We start from the raw sequence: 18,203 nt of genomic DNA on the forward strand, positions 1-18,203 counted from the left end.
TGGGGGAGGAGGCGGAGGTGAGGGAGGTGAGGTTGGGGGAGGTGAGGTGAGGTGAGGGGGGGAGGCGGAGGTGAGGGGGGGGGGAGGTGAGGGGGGGGAGGCGGAGGTGAGGGTGGGGGAGGTGAGGGGGAGGTGGGGGTGGGGGGGAGGCGGAGGTGAGGGTGGGGGAGGTGAGGGGGAGGAGGAGGTGGGGGTGGGGGGGAGGCGGAGGTGAGGGTGGGGGAGGTGAGGTTGGGGGAGGTGAGGTTGAGAGTGTGGGGGGGTTGTATGAATCCAGACGCGTTCATAGTAAATTTTTGCATCATCCACCTTTTTACGTTTCATTTTTTTCTTATTAAATAAAGCAGCTTTCATAATCTGCCTGTTCTGGAGTTGATGTTTACTGGTCTGGAGTTGATGTTTACTGGTCTGGAGTTTGGCGAGGGAGGGAGGGAGGGATGGTGCACATAGGCCAATCACACACACAGTGTACACCACCACACAAGAAGGGGGGACAAAACTTAAAAGTTGACTTGTGTTATTACAGGAATATAGAATATTTATATATATTTATATATATATATATACACATATTTATATACACACATATATAAATATCTATATATATAGCTTGGATTTTTTTTGCACTGCATTAAGTTCACTGTCTGCATCAACGTATGCATTTGCTCGTGGATGATTGAAGAGCCGGTGGTGTTTCATGTTCCGAGTCCGTCAGTTCTGCATGCATCTGTCCTTAGGCAGAATAGGCTCACGTCTCTCTCCTCCGGACTGATGACATTCCCCGTCTCTCCTCTCCCAGTGTCTGTCGCCTGCCTGCCAGGGTCCCTCTTCACAACGCCTGCCTGCCAGGGTCTCTTCCCCTCAACGCCTGCCTGCCAGGGTCTCTTCCCCTCAACGCCCTGCGAACCCTTCCAGGACCGTGAAGCAGCCCGAGCCAGGGCACCGGCACTTTAGCTTTCCAAGATTGAAAACAGTGGAACGTGTTTACGTAGGCATATCTGTGTGTGTGTGTGTGTGTGTGCGTGTACAGTATGTGTGTGAGACTGCGCACTGATAATGAAAGTGGGTTGTGTGTGTGTGTGTGTCTCGGAGGAAGAGGAGGGCCTGTGCTGTTAAACGGATTCGAGTCCAGAGCACAGGTACCATGTGCTGTGGATATCAGCACTGCAGCCTGGCTGAAGGTGAACCTGGGTGCACTAGCAGCAGGTCAGGCCTTCGATACCCACAACAGTGTCCTCAGAACGGAGTCTTCTGGTCGGGATGAAAGGGGAGCTGGGTTGATTGGCTGTCTGGTTGAGGAGAGGGCTAACTGGTCACCGATTGGCTTAACACGGGGAGTCTTTTTTTCCCTCCTCCAATCACAAGAGCTCGTACTGGCGGAGATGCATCCTCTGGATGATGTCTCGACAGTCGTTGAAGACGCGCCGGATGTTCTCCGTGTCGACGGCGCAGGTGAAGTGAGGGTAACAGTAATGTCTCCCGTCTCCACTCGCTGTGCTGATCCTCTGTGAGGGAGGAAACAGGACGTGACATCACTAAAACAGGATGTGACATCACTAAAGCTCACGAACATCGACTTCCAACACTCCGCCCTGCGCCTGGTAAATACTAACTTGACTCTGCATAGCTCTACCAAATGGTAGAGCTATGCACTCCTCATTTACATTTAGTCATTTAGCAGACGCTCTTATCCAGAGCGACTTACAGTAAGTACAGGGACATTCCCCCTGAGGCAAGTAGGGTGAAGTGCCTTGCCCAAGGACACAAGTCATTTGACGCGGCCGGGAATCGAACCAACAACCATCTGATTAATAGCCCGATTCCCTAACCGCTCAGCCACCTGACCTCCAAAAACCTGACCTCCTCATCCTCGATGTTGTGCATATTCACTACTTGTAGGCTGCTTTGGATGAAAGTGTTTGTTGCACATGACATACATGGTCAAATTAATCCTGTGTTTACAGTTCTAATAACTATAGTCGGATAGGCAGAGCCGTAGATCAAGCAGGTTTAAATCCCTTCCCCTGTACGTGTCTTTGGCTAAGAGTCTGATAAAGCACTGCCTCACAATAGGTAACGGCAAGCGAATGTCACAGCCTTGCACCAGGACGGAGAATAAAGCATGTTTAGAGATTCAGGTAATGGTACCTACCAAGAACTCGTCTCGTATGAAGTACTTTGCTCTTGTGACACGAGAGTCTTCCCCAGGCTCTGGTGTTGCTGAAGGAGAAAGACAGAAGTCTTAAAACGAGAGCATTCCTTGACTTTAAAGACTAACAACACAATTTCAGTCTCAACCCACCCACCCATTCCTATATATATATGTATATTAATTTGGGGTCTTTCTCAAACTAAGTGATGGGGGGGGTCAGACACAACCCTGTGAGAGCTCAGGGAACCTGGAACAGACACTCACACATCACAAACTGCTCACAAAGTGCTCTTCTAGTCCTTGATTATCAGCCGCACTTTCCATGAGCCCTTTCCTTACATCGCTTTGGACAAAAGTACAACAAGAACCCTAACCACTGTTTGTCCACATTTAACATGTGACTGTTGATGCTGACACAAACACTTATCATGGTGCCGTCTGTACGAGGACCAGCCTAAGCGCTTCTCACCGTCGTCAGGCGTGGTGTAGCGGGCGAACTCTGGGAAGTATTCCTCTATCTTCGACTTCCCCGCCAGCACCTTCTCTGCTAGCAGATCCTGCTTGTTGAGGAAAAGGATCACCGATATGGTGCGTAGCCACCTGGAAGAATGTAGCACACAGGAGGTTAGGAGACAAGGTTAGGAGATAGGGACAGGGTTAGGAAACAAGAACAGGGTTAGGAGACAAGCACAGGGTTAGGAGACAGGGTAAGGAGACAGGATTAGGAGACAGGGTTAGGAGATGGGGACAGCGTTAGGAGACAAAGTTAGGAGACAGGGACAGGGTTAGGAGACAGGGTTAGAAGACAGGGACAGGGTTAGGAGACAGGGACAAGGTTAGGAGACAGGGTTAGAAGACAGGGACAGGGTTAGGAGACAGGGTTAGGAGACAGGGTTAGGAGACAGGGTTAGAAGACAGGGACATGGTTAGGAGACAGGGACAAGGTTAGGAGACAGGGTTAGAAGACAGGGACAGGGTTAGGAGACAGGGTTAGGAGACAGGGTTAGGAGACAGGGTTAGAAGACAGGGACATGGTTTAGGGCCAGAGACAGCAGCACACCTGTTGTTCCAGATGTTCTTGAAGAGGTTTAGCGCCTCCTGCAGGCGGTTGGTGTGGTTGTCCTCTCGGATCACCATGTTGTAGCTGCTGCTGGCCACCACAAAGATGATGGCCGTGACGTCTGGGGGCAGGAGGAGGGCAGGTTACAGGGGGGACACGCGAGGACAACATAGCTGTCTCTCACAGGGATGGGTATAGCTTAGTGGTTAGAACATTTGGCTGTGGATCGAATAGTCTAGGCTAGCTAGCTAAGTAGCTTCAGGTTGCCTGAGTTTTCCGACTTTGCACTATCAGTGTTTTTGTCAATCAGGTAATGTCTGTTGTATTTATACTGCTGCAGTTGGACAGTAAATGACTTCAAACTTTATCATCGTTATTTCCAAAAGAGCTACTGCACTTGTACCTTATATTACCCACATTAAATCCTTTCATTTTGTAGCAGTCTGTTATTTTATTTATAAATGTATCTGTAGTCCTGTGGGGAAAAAAGCTAGCCATGCTAGAATGCAAAATATTTTAAGGGATGTCTCGAAAATTACTCAACTGATGTGTGTACCTTCTTGCAGCAGGTTAGTCGTGTGCAAGCCCTGTAGTACACCTACATTTAGTAGACGCTCTTATCCAGAGCGACTTACAGTAAGGACATTCCCCCTGAGGCAAGTAGGGTGAAGTGCCTTGTCCAAGGACACGTCATTTTGCATGGCCGGGAATCGAACTGGCAACCTTCAGATTACTAGCCCGATTCCCTAACCGCTCAGCCACCTGACTCCTGGGTAGTACTGACAGAAACTTACCATTGAAACACTGAATCCATTTCCGCCGTTCGTCCCGCTGTCCTCCCACATCGAACATGCTGGGAGAAGAAAACAGAGATGAGGTTCTGCTCTGGGCAATGGTGAGACAACAAGATCACTCAGAGCTAGCATCGGGGTTAGCATTGGGGTTAGCATCCAGTTTAGCATTAGGGTTAGCATCCAGTTTAGCATTGGGGTTAGCATCCAGTTTAGCATTAGGGCTAGTCTCCAGTTTAGCATTAGGGCTAGAATCCAGTTTAACATCTGGGCTAGCATTGGGGTTAGCATCCAGGTTAGCATTAGGGCTAGCATCCATTTTAACATCAGGGTTAGCATCAGGGATAGTATTTGTATGTCGCTTTGGACGAAAGCATCTGCTAAATTAACAAAATGTCAAGTCTTCGTATAGTTATGCCGGTTTTGTTTTTTTTACTCACTGAAAATTGACTTTATCCACTTGAAATCTGGTTTCAAAGATGCCAGAGGTCAATACTCGGCATCGTAACAAGTCCTAGGGGAAAGACAGGAAGGAATGTGAGAGAGAGTATCTGTTATGAAAGATCAAATAAAACACTCAACAGAGAGACAAACCTCCTTTCTCCTCCGTGTACCTACCTGATCAGAAGGGCTGTAGTCATTCTGTTTCACCATGTCGATCTTGTCTAGAAAACTACAATAAAAACAACAACAAAAGCAGGTGTTTAGCAATGATGCTCCATTTCCAGTGCTCGGAGGCGCACTTCCACCGACCGCCACCGGAGGGAGTGCCTGCTAGTTGTGAGGTGCACTGGAGAGCCAGGCTGTGAGTCATCGCCAGACAGCTCAGCCTGGCGCTGGGCTGTAGTCAATGGGGCCGCTGTAGTAGTAGTTAGAGGGGGCGGAGGGGAGGGGGGGAGAGGAGAAAGGATGAGGGAGGGTGAGGTAGAGGGAGAAAGCGAGGCAAGGCTGAGGGTGAGGGAGAGGAGTCGTGAGGGAGAGGGAGGGGTGAGGCAGAGGGTGAGGTAGAGGGGGGCAGGGCAGAGGGAAAGGGTGAGGGTTTCACAATAAGACAAAGACCTGCTTCTTTAATCTGACTCGCACCTCGCAGGCCACACAGGTCAGAGACAATGGGGGCTGGAGACTACGGAGGGGGCCGACCCAACACACCCAGAGAGCCAGCCTCCTCCTCCAGCCCAGGGGCCCGGACGCCCGGACTGGGTGGGGAGTCAGAGCTCACAGCAGGTCTAGGGGTCAGTGCTGATCCACTGGGTCAGACACGGCTTAGACACGTAGCTAGGGCTGCACTATGATGGAGAGAGTGATGAGGTCTGTATGTAGGTGGGTAGACTGTATAGAGAGGTAGTTATGGCTCTGTAGAGAAGTGTCTATCTGTCCGAATAACCAACCCTCAAAATGGAGCAGAGCGCTGGCTGGCTGTGTGGCTGACTAGCTTGCTGGCTGTCTGGCTGGCTGACTGGTTCTCATGGCTTAGCTATGTACCCCCTGAGATAAGCAGGAATGTGACACGCTAGGGTGAAATGTGACAGGAGGACTGCAGGTCACACACTCTGCACAGCAATGGACAGGCAGACAGATAGACAGACAGACAGACAGATAGACAGACAGACAGACAGACAGGCAGGCAGGCAGGCAGGCAGGCAGGCAGGCAAGCAGACAGGCTAATAGAACTGTTCTAACCAACCATTATTTCAGTGTGCCCTCAGATCCAGTACAGATACATATTTAGTCCGTCTCACTATTAATAGCCCGGTCTAATAATACGTGTGCCTAGTAGTCCGACCACATAATAGAGCTTGCCCCAGTAACAGAAGGGTTATCTATAACGCCTCTATTCATAGAGAGACTAAAATACGTTGTTATGTTTAGTTTGTATTGTGTGATGATGTGGAGATGCATATAGCTCAGTGGTTAGAGCATTTGACTCCAGATCTAGAGGATGCAGCTCACTGTGAAAAGGCGTTATTCCTGTAACGATATGCGCACAACCACGCAGGTTCGAATCCCGCCCCAGGGGGTGAAGTCTGCATCTACCCTAGCCCCCCCAGCCCCCACCCCCTACAGAAAGAGAGAGAGAAGAGAGGAAAGAAAGGGAAGGATAGAGGAAGAGAGAGCAGGTTGTGTCTGACATTACAGAGCTGCTCTGAAAATAGCTTCCTGGCACCCTGGCCTCCAGCTTGGTTGTCATGGTGACAGAAGCACAGGCGCTATAAATAGAATATCAGCTCCAAGTCTTGTGTGACTGGAGTGGGGCCAGAGAGAGGGAGACAGAGGAATAAACAGGAGGAGTAGAGAGAAAGAAATGCAGAGAGTGAGAGGGAGGGAGTGAAGGGGGAGGGAGGGAGTGAAGGGGGAGGGAGGGAGTGAAGGGGGAGGGAGGGAGTGAAGGGGGAGGGAGGGAGTGAAGGGGGAGGGAAAGGTGGAGAGAGGCCAACGAAGGGAGGGTGAGAGAGAGAGAGGAAAAAAAAACTAATGTTGAGAACATGCTTAGGAATGGGACAGGGAGTTCTGCAACATCGCTAAGCATGATGGGACATGGAGTTCTACCCAACATCACTGAGCATGGCAAGAGAGGACTGGCTAACTACAGCCACCACATCACAAATACTCTCTGTATTCATTCATCAGACCCTTTCATCCAAAGCAACGTAGAAATGGTTCACGTAGAAAGTTAAGCAGAAGATCAAGGATCAAAAGTGTTTCGGTCTAACAGTATTTTGGTGTTCAGAGAGTGAGAGATGGAGGGAGAGATGGAGGGAGAAATGGAGTGAACCCAGAGTAGAGAAAAGAGGGAGAAAGAAAAGAGACAGGGGGGGAGAGAGGGGGGGGAGGAGGAGGGAGATGGGGGGGGAGGAGGAGGGAGAAAGTAGAGAAAGATTAGAGGATTTAAAAGGCTTGTGTTATGACTGTCAACACTGTTGTATCGGCACACAAGGGACACAAGCAACCTGGAGGAAAGCATGACATCCCTGTATCGCTACTGTCTCACTCCAGCATGTTAACTGAGTGCACTGGGCTTCAATGCTATTCCTTCCTACGTATAAGAGCATTTACCTGTCTACCTCTCTACCTGTCTATCTGTCTACCTCTCTACCTGTTTACCTCTCTACCTGTCTATCTGTCTACCTCTCTACCTGTCTATCTGTCTACCTCTCTACCTGTCTACCTCTCTATCTGTCTACCTCTCTACCTGTCTATCTGTCTACCTCTACCTGTCTACCTCTCTACCTGTCTATCTGTCTTCCTCTCTACCTGTCTACCTCTCTACCTGTCTATCTGTCTACCTCTCTACCTGTCTACCTGTCTATCTGTCTACCTCTCTACCTGTCTATCTGTCTACCTCTACCTGTCTACCTGTCTATCTGTCTATCTGTCTACCTCTACCTGTCTACCTCTCTATCTGTCTTCCTCTCTACCTGTCTTCCTCTCTACCTGTCTACCTCTCTACCTGTCTACCTCTCTACCTGTCTACCTGTCTTCCTCTCTACCTGTCTATCTGTCTACCTCTCTACCTCTCTATCTGTCTACCTCTCTACCTGTCTACCTGTCTACCTCTCTACCTGTCTACCTGTCTTCCTCTCTACCTGTCTACCTCTCTACCTGTCTACCTCTCTACCTGTCTACCTGTCTTCCTCTCTACCTGTCTATCTGTCTACCTCTCTACCTCTCTACCTGTCTACCTCTCTACCTGTCTACCTGTCTACCTCTCTACCTGTCTACCTGTCTACCTCTCTACCTGTCTAACTCAAACCTCATAACTGGAGCCCCCCTCCCTATCTGGGAGAAGATGTTTCCATTTGCAGCTAGCATCTTTATCAATGATACTAAAGTTCTCACTCTCTCTCTTATTCCCTCTCTCTACCTCTCTTTCTTGCGACCCCCCTGCTCTCTCTCTCTCTCTTTGTCTCCCTATCCCTATCTCTCTCTCTCTCTTTGTCTCCCTATCCCTATCCCTATCTCTCTCTCTCTCTTTGTCTCCCTATCCCTCTCTCTCTTTGTCTCCCTATCCCCATCTCTCTCTCTCTTTGTCCCCCTATCCCTATCTCTCTCTCTCTCTCTCTTTGTCTTCCCATCCATATCTCTCTCACTCTCTTTGTCCCCCTATCCCTATCTCTCTCTTTGTCCCCCTATCCCTATCTCTCTCTCTCTTTGTCCCCCTATCCCTATCTCTCTCTCTCTCTTTGTCTTCCTATCTCTCTCTCTCTTTGTCCCCCTATCCCTATCGCTCTCTCTTTGTCCCCCTATCCCTATCGCTCTCTCTTTGTCCCCCTATCCCTATCTCTCTCTCTCTCTTTGTCTTCCTATCTCTCTCTCTCTTTGTCCCCCTATCCCTATCTCTCTCTCTCTCTTTGTCTTCCTATCTCTCTCTCTCTTTGTCCCCCTATCCCTATCGCTCTCTCTTTGTCCCCCTATCCCTATCTCTCTCGTCCTTCCCCCCCTCTGTCTCCCTCTAACACTAACTCATTCTTCCTCCTTCTGCAGCTAGCCTGAGTTATAAATAGCTCTCTCCCTCTCTCCCCCCCCCTCTCTTTTTTCTCCTCTCAATCTCTTTTTGTTCCACTCTTTCTCTTTTCCTCTCTCCCTCTCTTTCATCTCTCTCTCTCCCTCTCCTTCCCCGTTTACATAAGTCGAGGGAGGGGAGAGCAGCTCTTCCGGTCTGGTCACCCAGTCGAGATCTGATCCACAACACACCCCGCAATGCAGGAGAGCCCTCTTTCTCCCTTTCTCTCTGCTCCTTCTCTTCACTCTCTCTCTCTCTTTCTGTCTCTTCTCCCACCTCAGTATTTCTCTCTTCTCCCTCTCTCCCTTTTGCTCTCTTCTCTCTCTCCCCACTCTTCCTTTCTCTCTTCTCTACCTACTCCCTCTCGTCTCTCCCTTTCTGTCTTTTCTCCCTCTTCACACCCCCTCTCTTTCTCTCCCTCTTCACCCTCTCTCTTTCTCTCCCTCTTCACCTCCCCCTCTCTCTTTCTCTCCCTCTTCACCTCCCCCTCTCTCTTTCTCCCCCTCTTCACCCCCTCTCTTTCTCTACCTCTTCACCTCCCCCTCTTTCTCCCCCTCTTCACCTCCACCCTCTCTTTCTCCCCCTCTTCACCCCCTCTCTTTCTCTCCCTCTTCACCTCCCCCTCTTTCTCTCCCTCTTCACCCCCTCTCTTTCTCTCCCTCTTCACCTCCCCCTCTCTCTTTCTCCCCCTCTTCACAGCCTCTTTCTCTCCCTCTTCACCCCCTCTTTCTCTCCCTCTTCTCCCCCTCTCTTTCTCTCCCTCTTCACAGCCTCTTTCTCTCCCTCTTCACCCCCTCTCTTTCTCTCCCTCTTCACCCCCCTCTTTCTCTCCCTCTTCACCTCCCCCTCTTTCTCTCCCTCTTCACCCCCTCTCTTTCTCCCCCTCTTCACCCCCTCTCTTTCTCCCCCTCTTCACCCCCTCTCTTTCTCCTCCTCTTCACCCCCTCTCTTTCTCTCCCTCTTCACCCCCTCTCTTTCTCTCCCTCTTCACCTCCCCCTCTCTTTCTCCCCCTCTCTCTTTCTCTCTCCCTTCACCTTCCTTCTCTAATCCTCACTCTCTTCACCTCCCCTCTCTGACAGTCTATCCATATCGATTTATCTCGATTTATCTCCATTAGTCTGTCTGTCTCTGCCTGACAGCGACATTAAGGCCCAGAAAAAAACAAAACATAATTACATTTCATTCTTCCTTCAAGGGAGGGTATTCACGATCATCTTGCTGGGAGCTTGTTTTGCACATGCGTGCACGTATACCCACACATATATACACTCACTCACTCTCACACACTCACATATACACTCACAACACATATCCACACACACATATACATTCACTCAAACATATACACACATATATACATTCACTCTCACATACACGCACACACACACACACACACACACACACACAGAGCACCACCAGGGCCTCTGCATTCCAAGAAGTGGATTCATGTGTTCATGTGTTCACTGCATGCCTTTAAACACAGGCTGATAAGCGGCTAAGAGAAGTACGCCAGAGAAGACAGAGAGGCAGCTGGGAAATGGGGAGGAGGAGAATGGGGGAGGAGGAGGGGGGGGATGGGGAGGAGGGGGAGGGGGGAGAGAGACAGAAAGAGAGAGACAGAAAGAGGAGAGAGACAGAGAGAGGAGAGGCGAAAGAGAGAGACAGAGAGAGGAGTGTGTACTCACTACTGTGCACAGTCGATGAGCTGGTACTCGTTGGACCTCTCGAAGCAAGCCTTCACACCCTCATCCTGCCAGAGGGTCTTAGCATGCTCATAAAACTCCTGCCCGAGAGAGGACACACACACATATACGCACACACACACATGCGCACACACACACATATACGCACACACACACACACACACACACACACACATGCGCACACACAGACACACACACAGACACACACACAGACACAAACACAAACACACATAGACACACATACATACAAGTAGTTTAGGGAAGGTAACAGACAGAATGACATCACTGAACAACCGTGGACCAATAATTTGTGCCCCTACTGTTTAACCGATGGGAAAAATACTTTCAATAAATTGAATGTCTTTGACTCACAGGTTGTATAGCCAACTGACTAGTAATGGCTAACTGACACGATTATTCAGCTAATTGTTATTTGGTTAGAAACAGAGAGAACATGAGAAAGCACATTCTGTTTGTTTAATTTGAAGAACTAGCAACCAGTCGCAGTCTGTAGTCAACCAAGGGCACTGCACTAGTGTAAATAAAAACATGAAAATGACAATGCCATATTTACAAAGAGCAAACACTGATCTCCTTTCCTGGTGTCTTCCCCTCACAAACTTCCTGTATCACTCCCACCCTCCAGTCTTGTCTTCTGCTGTCTCTCTCCCTCTATACATTTACATTTAGTAGACGCTCTTATCCAGAGCGACTTACAGTAAGTACAGGGACATTCCCCCCGAGGCAAGTAGGGTGAAGTGCCTTTCTCAAGGACACAACGTCATTTGGCACAGCTGGGAATCAAACCGGTAACCTTCAGATTACTAGCCCGACTCCCTAACCGCTCAGCCACCTGACATCGCCCTATACCTAAATCTCTTTCAGCCTCTCTCTTTCTCCCTCCCTCCCTTATACTGCTTCCTACCTCCTTCACAGCTACACTCCCTCTCTTTCTGCCTCTCCCTCTTCACTCTCTCATTCTGTTTTCTCTTCCGTCTTACTTTCCTCCCTCCGTTCCTCTCTATCCGTCACTCCTTCCTTCCATGCTATTCTCTCTCTCCCCCCTCCTTTTCTCTATCCCTCCCTTTCTCAATCCCTCCCTTTCTCTCTCTCGTTCCCTTTCTCTCTCCCTCCCTTTCTCTCTCTTTCTCGTTCCCTTTCTCCCTCCCTCCCTTTCTCTCTCCCTTAAAGAGAAGCAGAGTTAACCAGTCTGACTGGTTCGCAGCAGGCCCTGGGGCCTGGTGGGGGTGGGGAGGCCTGGGGGCGGTGGGAGTGGGGAGTGGGGGGGTAGACGCTAGCCTATCAGATTGTCTTCTCAACCCAAACACAGTAGCCCTCAGTGATAGCAGCTAACCGTACACTAGCCTGCGCAGCTAGGTCTTGTATATCTAGCTAGCCTGGATAGCTAGGTCTGGTATAGCTAGCTAGCCTGGGGAGCTAGATCTGGTATAGCTAGCTAGCCTGGGGAGCTAGGTTTAGCCGAAAAACATTTCACTCCATGCAGGACAGTTCAGTCTAGAAATAATTTTTTTCTTCAGTAATACCACTGACTGTGACACCAGAAGCTAAATCAATAGACAACAGCAGGCCCATCTCTAAAGCAGCCAACTAAGCCTGACACAGAAGTTTCAGGGCTGGCCAGCCAGATCCATGGGCAGGGTTAGGGCTTGGTCTAGTTTTAGGGATAGGGCTATGACTAGGACTATGGCAAAGATGGGATTAGAAGAGCCTGACCCAGGGTGAGGGATGGAGCCAGACCTAGGGCTGGAATTAGACCCAAGACTAGGGTCAAGACTAGGCTAGCCTGTCTATCTGTACGCCTGATTGCCTTCCTGTCTGTCTGTCTGCATGTCTTTGTGCCCTATTGCCTGTCTGTCTGTGTTTCTGTCTATAGTCTGCCACTAGTCCTGTAGTTAGCAGTCCCTAGAGGTCTCCCCCTTGAGGCTCCAAGTCTCTCTGTCTCAGAGGTGAAGCCCCACAGGAGCCATTATCTAGGTCATTAAAAACAATCAGAGCAAAGGGACTGACTGCATCTCTCAGGTGAGAAAACAATCAGAGTTAATAAACTGTATGTCTCAGGTGAGGGCCTGGTTGTACCTTCCCCCTACCAGGGCCTCACACCTGCTCACGACCAATCACAATGCTGGGCTCAGGGCCTCCTAGCTGACTGGCTGGCTTTCAGTCTGTAGTGCTGTCGGTCTGTAGTGCTGTCAGTCTGTAGTGCTGTCGGTCTGTGGGTTTACTTGAATTAACACTAGATGTTGCTTACACACAGGCATGTCTTCCTTCATGGGAATCCACACAACACAAAACACAGGCTGTCCCCAACAATCCCTCAGGAAGATGTGGAGCTAATCCTCTAGGTAGGCTGGAAACGGGACTGGGAGCAGGGCTGGGCGTAGCTCAGTGGTTAGAGCATTTGACTACAGATCTAGAGGTATCAGATTCAAATCCCCCTGTACATAGCTTTTGATAAAAGAGTCTGCTAAATGAGTAAGATGATACTCACCGAGGTGAACTCAAAGTCCTTCTGGTTGGCTATGTTGAGGATGTATTCGATCCTGAACTGGTGAGCTGCACATGCCAGGTGGACAGGTGGGGTTAGAGTGGTCATGGCAGCTACTATCGTCTGGAAGGAGAAATACAATCTTGTTGTTATGAAACCACAATGTTATTGTTACACTGTGCCTGATGAATACAGACCGTTCCTTCAATCGAAAGAATACACATGAAATGTAAACAAACCTTATTAAGAATGACGTTTAACAGTCTTCATTTTTAGACAGTCTGGAGTGTTTGTTAACGTGTAGCTAAACTCAAGTTCGAGGAAGCCCCACAATGAACATTCATGAAAACCCTAAACCCACAATTTTTCACTAGAAAGCGTTATTTAAGGGGTGAGATGACGCTGTAAATAGTGCGTTTTGTTACACTTTACAGCTTTTAACCTTCACAGCAAGCTAATGCACACGTGAACATCCTCCAAATGTAGACATCACCATCAGACAACAGGCCCACATACCTCTATAGCTTCTTTTATGTTGTTCTTTATGTCATGAATCTTCTGTTTTTTCTCCCTGTGGGGTAAATAAGACTAATTGAAACTCACAACGTTAGGTGAACAGGAAGACAGTCTAGAGGGCAACATCCTAATCAGCATTTTGAAGAACTGGAGAGGAACATGAAGGATTAGAGGATTTTCTTACACGGACACCGACCTCCTGTCCAACCTCCTTCTGACCTCCTCCACCCTTGTCTACATCAGTTATTTTCCCCTCATCCCCCTGTTCTCTTCCTTGACTTTACTTCTCTCCCATTCTCCTTTCCTCCTCCCCTTCTCTCCTTATCCTTCTCTTCTCTCAACCTTCATCCCATTCTCCTTCTCTTCTCCTATCCACTTCTCCTTCACCTCAGTCTAGGAGCAGTCCCTGACCTTTGACCTTCCTGCCCTCTACTCCCCTACCTCGCCCATCAGATGGAGGAGAAGTATGACTATAACTTTAACTCCTGTTTTACATTTAGTCATTTAGCAGACGCTCATATCCAGAGCGACTTGCAGTAAGTACAGGGACATTCCCCCCGAGGCAAGTAGGGTGAAGTGCATTGCCCAAGGACACGTCATTTTGCACAGCCGGGAATCGAACCGGTAACCTTCAGATTACGAGCCCGACTCCATAACCGCTCAGCCAACTGACTCCCTCCCTCGTTTTACCATACAGGTCCTGATGCACTGCATCCTCTACCAAGAACACTGTACCAGTCTGACAGTCACTCAGTAGCAGATCACTCAGAATGACATCTTATGTACTTTTTACATGCTTTTTTCCTATGTAATGTGATCTTTTAGAAGGCTTTTTTCCAAGGCAGCCTATAGGGGGAGGGGGGATTTGAACCTGCAACCTCTTGATCTGCAGTCAAATGCTCCACCACTGAGCTAGACCCATCCCCCATTTCTCAATAAGAACATCTATTTGGGGACATTCTAGATTCAATCAGTCAATACGACAACATTCCTGGTGAAGCACACAAACGGGAACATGCACTTAGTTCAGCAAATTTACGAGTTTAGATATCCTGAAACTGTGTTAGCCTTTAAACGACGTTAAACCATTTTGGATTGAGCTGCTCCGTTTTATAATATCTTACATAATGACGAGGTGAAACAAACACTGTTGTGAGTTTTCCACTGTGCTTTCTACATGCACCATTTGCACGTCGCTCTGGATAAAAGCAGATCTGCTAAATGAATACAGTGTGAATGTTGTGTGGTATGATGTGGTTTAGAAAGAGACTCACTCTGCGTTGAAGCCGTTCACATGCAGGATCCTCATCTGCTTTACTATCGTACTCTTCCCAGACTCCCCAGCTCCTGGGAGGGGAGGGGACAGATGTCAGACAGGTAGACAGACAGACAGACAGACAGGTAGACAGACAGACAGACAGGTAGACAGACAGACAGGTAGACAAACAGACAGTGCCTACAGTCAAATTTTCTAGTTCTGTTGGCAGATAATTTTGCTTATTTTAAGCAATATTCACTTAATTTTGGTACTTTTTTTCTTGTTTTTTAAGCCCGCTTTTTGCAGTGTGTAGCGTACGGTACCAGTAAGGCCTACAGTAACATACCAGTAGGGTACTAGTAGAGTACCAGTAAGGCCTACAGTAGGGTACCAGAGAGATAGCCTGGTAGTTGAGATGCGATACTTTGCACTGTGCCTGGTACAGGCCTACAGTAGGGTACCAGAGCCTGGTACATGACTACAGTAGGGTACCAGAGCCTGGTACATGACTACAGTAGGGTACCAGAGCCTGGTACAGGCCTACAGTAGGGTACCAGAGCCTGGTACAGGCCTACAGTAGGGTACCAGAGCCTGGTACAGGCCTACAGTAGGGTACCAGAGCCTGGTACATGACTACAGTAGGGTACCAGAGCCTGGTACATGACTACAGTAGGGTACCAGAGCCTGGTACATGACTACAGTAGGGTACCAGAGCCTGGTACAGGCCTACAGTAGGGTACCAGAGCCTGGTACATGACTACAGTAGGGTACCAGAGCCTGGTACAGGCCTACAGTAGGGTACCAGAGCCTGGTACATGACTACAGTAGGGTACCAGAGCCTGGTACATGACTACAGTAGGGTACCAGAGCCTGGTACAGGCCTACAGTAGGGTACCAGAGCCTGGTACATGACTACAGTAGGGTACCAGAGCCTGGTACATGACTACAGTAGGGTACCAGAGCCTGGTACAGGCCTACAGTAGGGTACCAGAGCATGGTACAGGCCTACAGTAGGGTACCAGAGCCTGGTACATGACTACAGTAGGGTACCAGAGCCTGGTACATGACTACAGTAGGGTACCAGAGCCTGGTACAGGCCTACAGTAGGGTACCAGAGCCTGGTACATGACTACAGTAGGGTACCAGAGCCTGGTACAGGCCTACAGTAGGGTACCAGAGCCTGGTACATGACTACAGTAGGGTACCAGAGCCTGGTACAGGCCTACAGTAGGGTACCAGAGCCTGGTACAGGCCTACAGTAGGGTACCAGAGTGTAGGCCTTCTCTCCTGCCCAGCCCCTGAACCCAGCCTGATGACCCAGTATGAGAACAATGCTAAGTAACGTACACGTAAACACTGTTATGCTAATAAAACAATGCTAACAACACAGTCATAATAGTGAAACAATGCTAACATGGTCATGCTAGTGAAACAAAGCAACACAGTTATGCTAGTGAAACAATGCTACTAGCACAGTCATGCTATTGAAACAATGCTATTATCACAGTAATGCTTGTGAAATAATGCTAAAATAGTTATAATGGTAAAACAATCCTAACACAGGTACACAGATAGCTTTCCATGACCTATGCAGACTTACAAATGTCAGGCATTAACATGTTTAAAGTCACACTGCCAATATACTTTGAGCATGTTATAACCTGAGTGTAATGTTTTATGAAACATTTCTTTGAAATATGGAATTGCAAGTCTTCCAAAGTGGGTTAGGAGACAATGACCAATGGTTCTGTTAAATAATACCCTTATAATGATGAGGAATGTAAGTCTGGGATGGACATCAACAGATTTTGTACAACAACGACAACCTACCTAATAATAATAGCCGGTGAGTTGCTCGGTAAATCTGCTTGTCTTTCTGTAACTGTTTCTCTATCTTCTTGTTAGCTTCTCTCTGCGACTTCTCCTCGTTCCGCTGGTCTTCGGTCTTTGTACTACCCAGACAACCCATCTTCCCAAAAACCCAATACAAGGTTCGGGGGAGGGGTGTGTGTGGGGGTTATAATAAATAAATAATTTTAGATCCCTAGATTAGCCCAAGAGGAACACACCTGGCTTTGGATAGGTGACATTTATGTTGCCAGTTGCCAGTAAAACAAAGGTGCCAACGAGAACGTGATAGAACAGCTTCCTCACTCTTTTACATTACTGCTAATTATCGATACGGTCATTCCGTGGGAGACGAGCTACAGTGCTAATGACGACACCCCGGGCCGCCCTCTAAGACTGCTGTGTGCTATAATGCTTTCACTGTAAATCCGCAATGAAGTCATCAACATTGATAAGAATGTGATTAAGAATTTTCTTCAGCGCACAATGTACATGAATGGTTTCGTGTCGGGGTTCCCACGACGTCGTTCTGTGGGAGCTAAAATCCACACAGATTCGCAATTTTTTTGCAAATGGTTCCCCAACAAGACCTAATCTGTTACACGGCTACAATTCTAATTTACGGCTAATTTACAAATCCATCAAAACATAGGCTATGTTCTCATCTTCTATTTTGCAATACGTCCTCCGCCAAACCAAGACAAGCAAGGCAGATAGAGGGTGGATGGAAAATTAAAAAATAAATATTTCCACTAAAATGACGGCATGATAGTCGCTATGCCAAGCTTCTTTCTTTGCCCAAATGTTGTTTAATCCGTCACATCACGTTTTCGTAACCTTGTCAATAAAATCCAGTTTTAAACACCGATACGTTTATTTCCTTTCCTCGTCGCAGATGTTGGATTGTTTTTGGGGGTTGACCAGACCAAAAAGGGCCTTCTCCGTCTTTTTCTTTAAGGGTGTAATTTGTATTTCTTCTCACATCAATTTTCCAGACGAACACTGAGTAGATATTCTCGTAATTTCTCCGACGTAGACTTAAACATGGAAACCGCCGTTATTTTGTTGTTTCTCGCAAGTCTTGCCTACTGTCAGTCATAGCATTGTATTCCTTTTGAAATCGTATGGTAGACAGCCTACTGTACATGTGCATATACATGAACAAACCCCGGTGTAGAATAGCACATCCAACGATGACAGTTATTTTATAATGGGCAGGCCAGACCTGCTCTTGAATAAATGCGAATAGATTGTTTTCTCTATTGTATTATTTGCTATTTTTCCCCCTTTTCTCGGAGAATTTTACATTTAGATAGATAGCGTTGAAGAGACGGGGTGGGGCCAACCGTTCTAGCTGAACCCTGGGAACGACAAGGGAGAGATCACATGATTACCCAGAACGTCATGAAGTTGCTAAGAGAAAAGGCGCCATCTTTAAAGAAATAAGTAATTAAGTGCAGTTTTAGAAATACATACAGAACTTTGTTGTCATATCAGTCTTGGCAATCAGTCATTTACTAGTGAGTTACAGTACTTATATCCACAAAATGTGTTCAAACAGCAGAAGACAGTCTGATGATTTTACAAATAGAATAAAATCGTATTTGAGGTAATGTGCTAGGCTTTGGGATCTCACAAACAGGGGACTTGACATTTGAATCTAACCCAAACACACACATACACACTAGACACACACACACACACACACACACACACACACACACACACACACTAGACACAGACACACCCACCCATGTCCAGACATCTAAGACTTTGAGGTATTGTGGTGGACAGAAGGTAACATAGGGCGTTTTTCCGTTGAGAGAGGTCTATCTCTAGACAGGGCTAGGTTAAGAGAAAGGTCTAT

General features: G+C 48.0%; 1 protein-coding gene across 1 annotated transcript; it reads right to left on the reverse strand.

The window, feature by feature from the left end:
* Positions 1-1,225: 1,225 nt before the first annotated feature.
* LOC134028671 (guanine nucleotide-binding protein G(s) subunit alpha-like) lies at positions 1,226-17,694 on the reverse strand. Its single transcript, XM_062472357.1, has 12 exons — positions 16,319-17,694; positions 14,505-14,577; positions 13,231-13,285; positions 12,718-12,837; positions 10,191-10,288; positions 4,622-4,676; positions 4,444-4,517; positions 4,007-4,065; positions 3,213-3,333; positions 2,622-2,752; positions 2,153-2,220; positions 1,226-1,505 (listed from the first exon to the last, which is right to left on the reverse strand). The coding sequence occupies exons 1-12, from the start codon at positions 16,455-16,457 to the stop codon at positions 1,359-1,361; spliced, it is 1,140 nt and encodes a 379-aa protein (XP_062328341.1). The 5' UTR covers positions 16,458-17,694; the 3' UTR covers positions 1,226-1,358.
* Positions 17,695-18,203: the final 509 nt, after the last annotated feature.

Source organism: Osmerus eperlanus, chromosome 1 (assembly GCF_963692335.1).
Source record: "Osmerus eperlanus chromosome 1, fOsmEpe2.1, whole genome shotgun sequence".
In the NCBI taxonomy this organism is placed as follows: Eukaryota; Metazoa; Chordata; class Actinopteri; order Osmeriformes; family Osmeridae; genus Osmerus; species Osmerus eperlanus.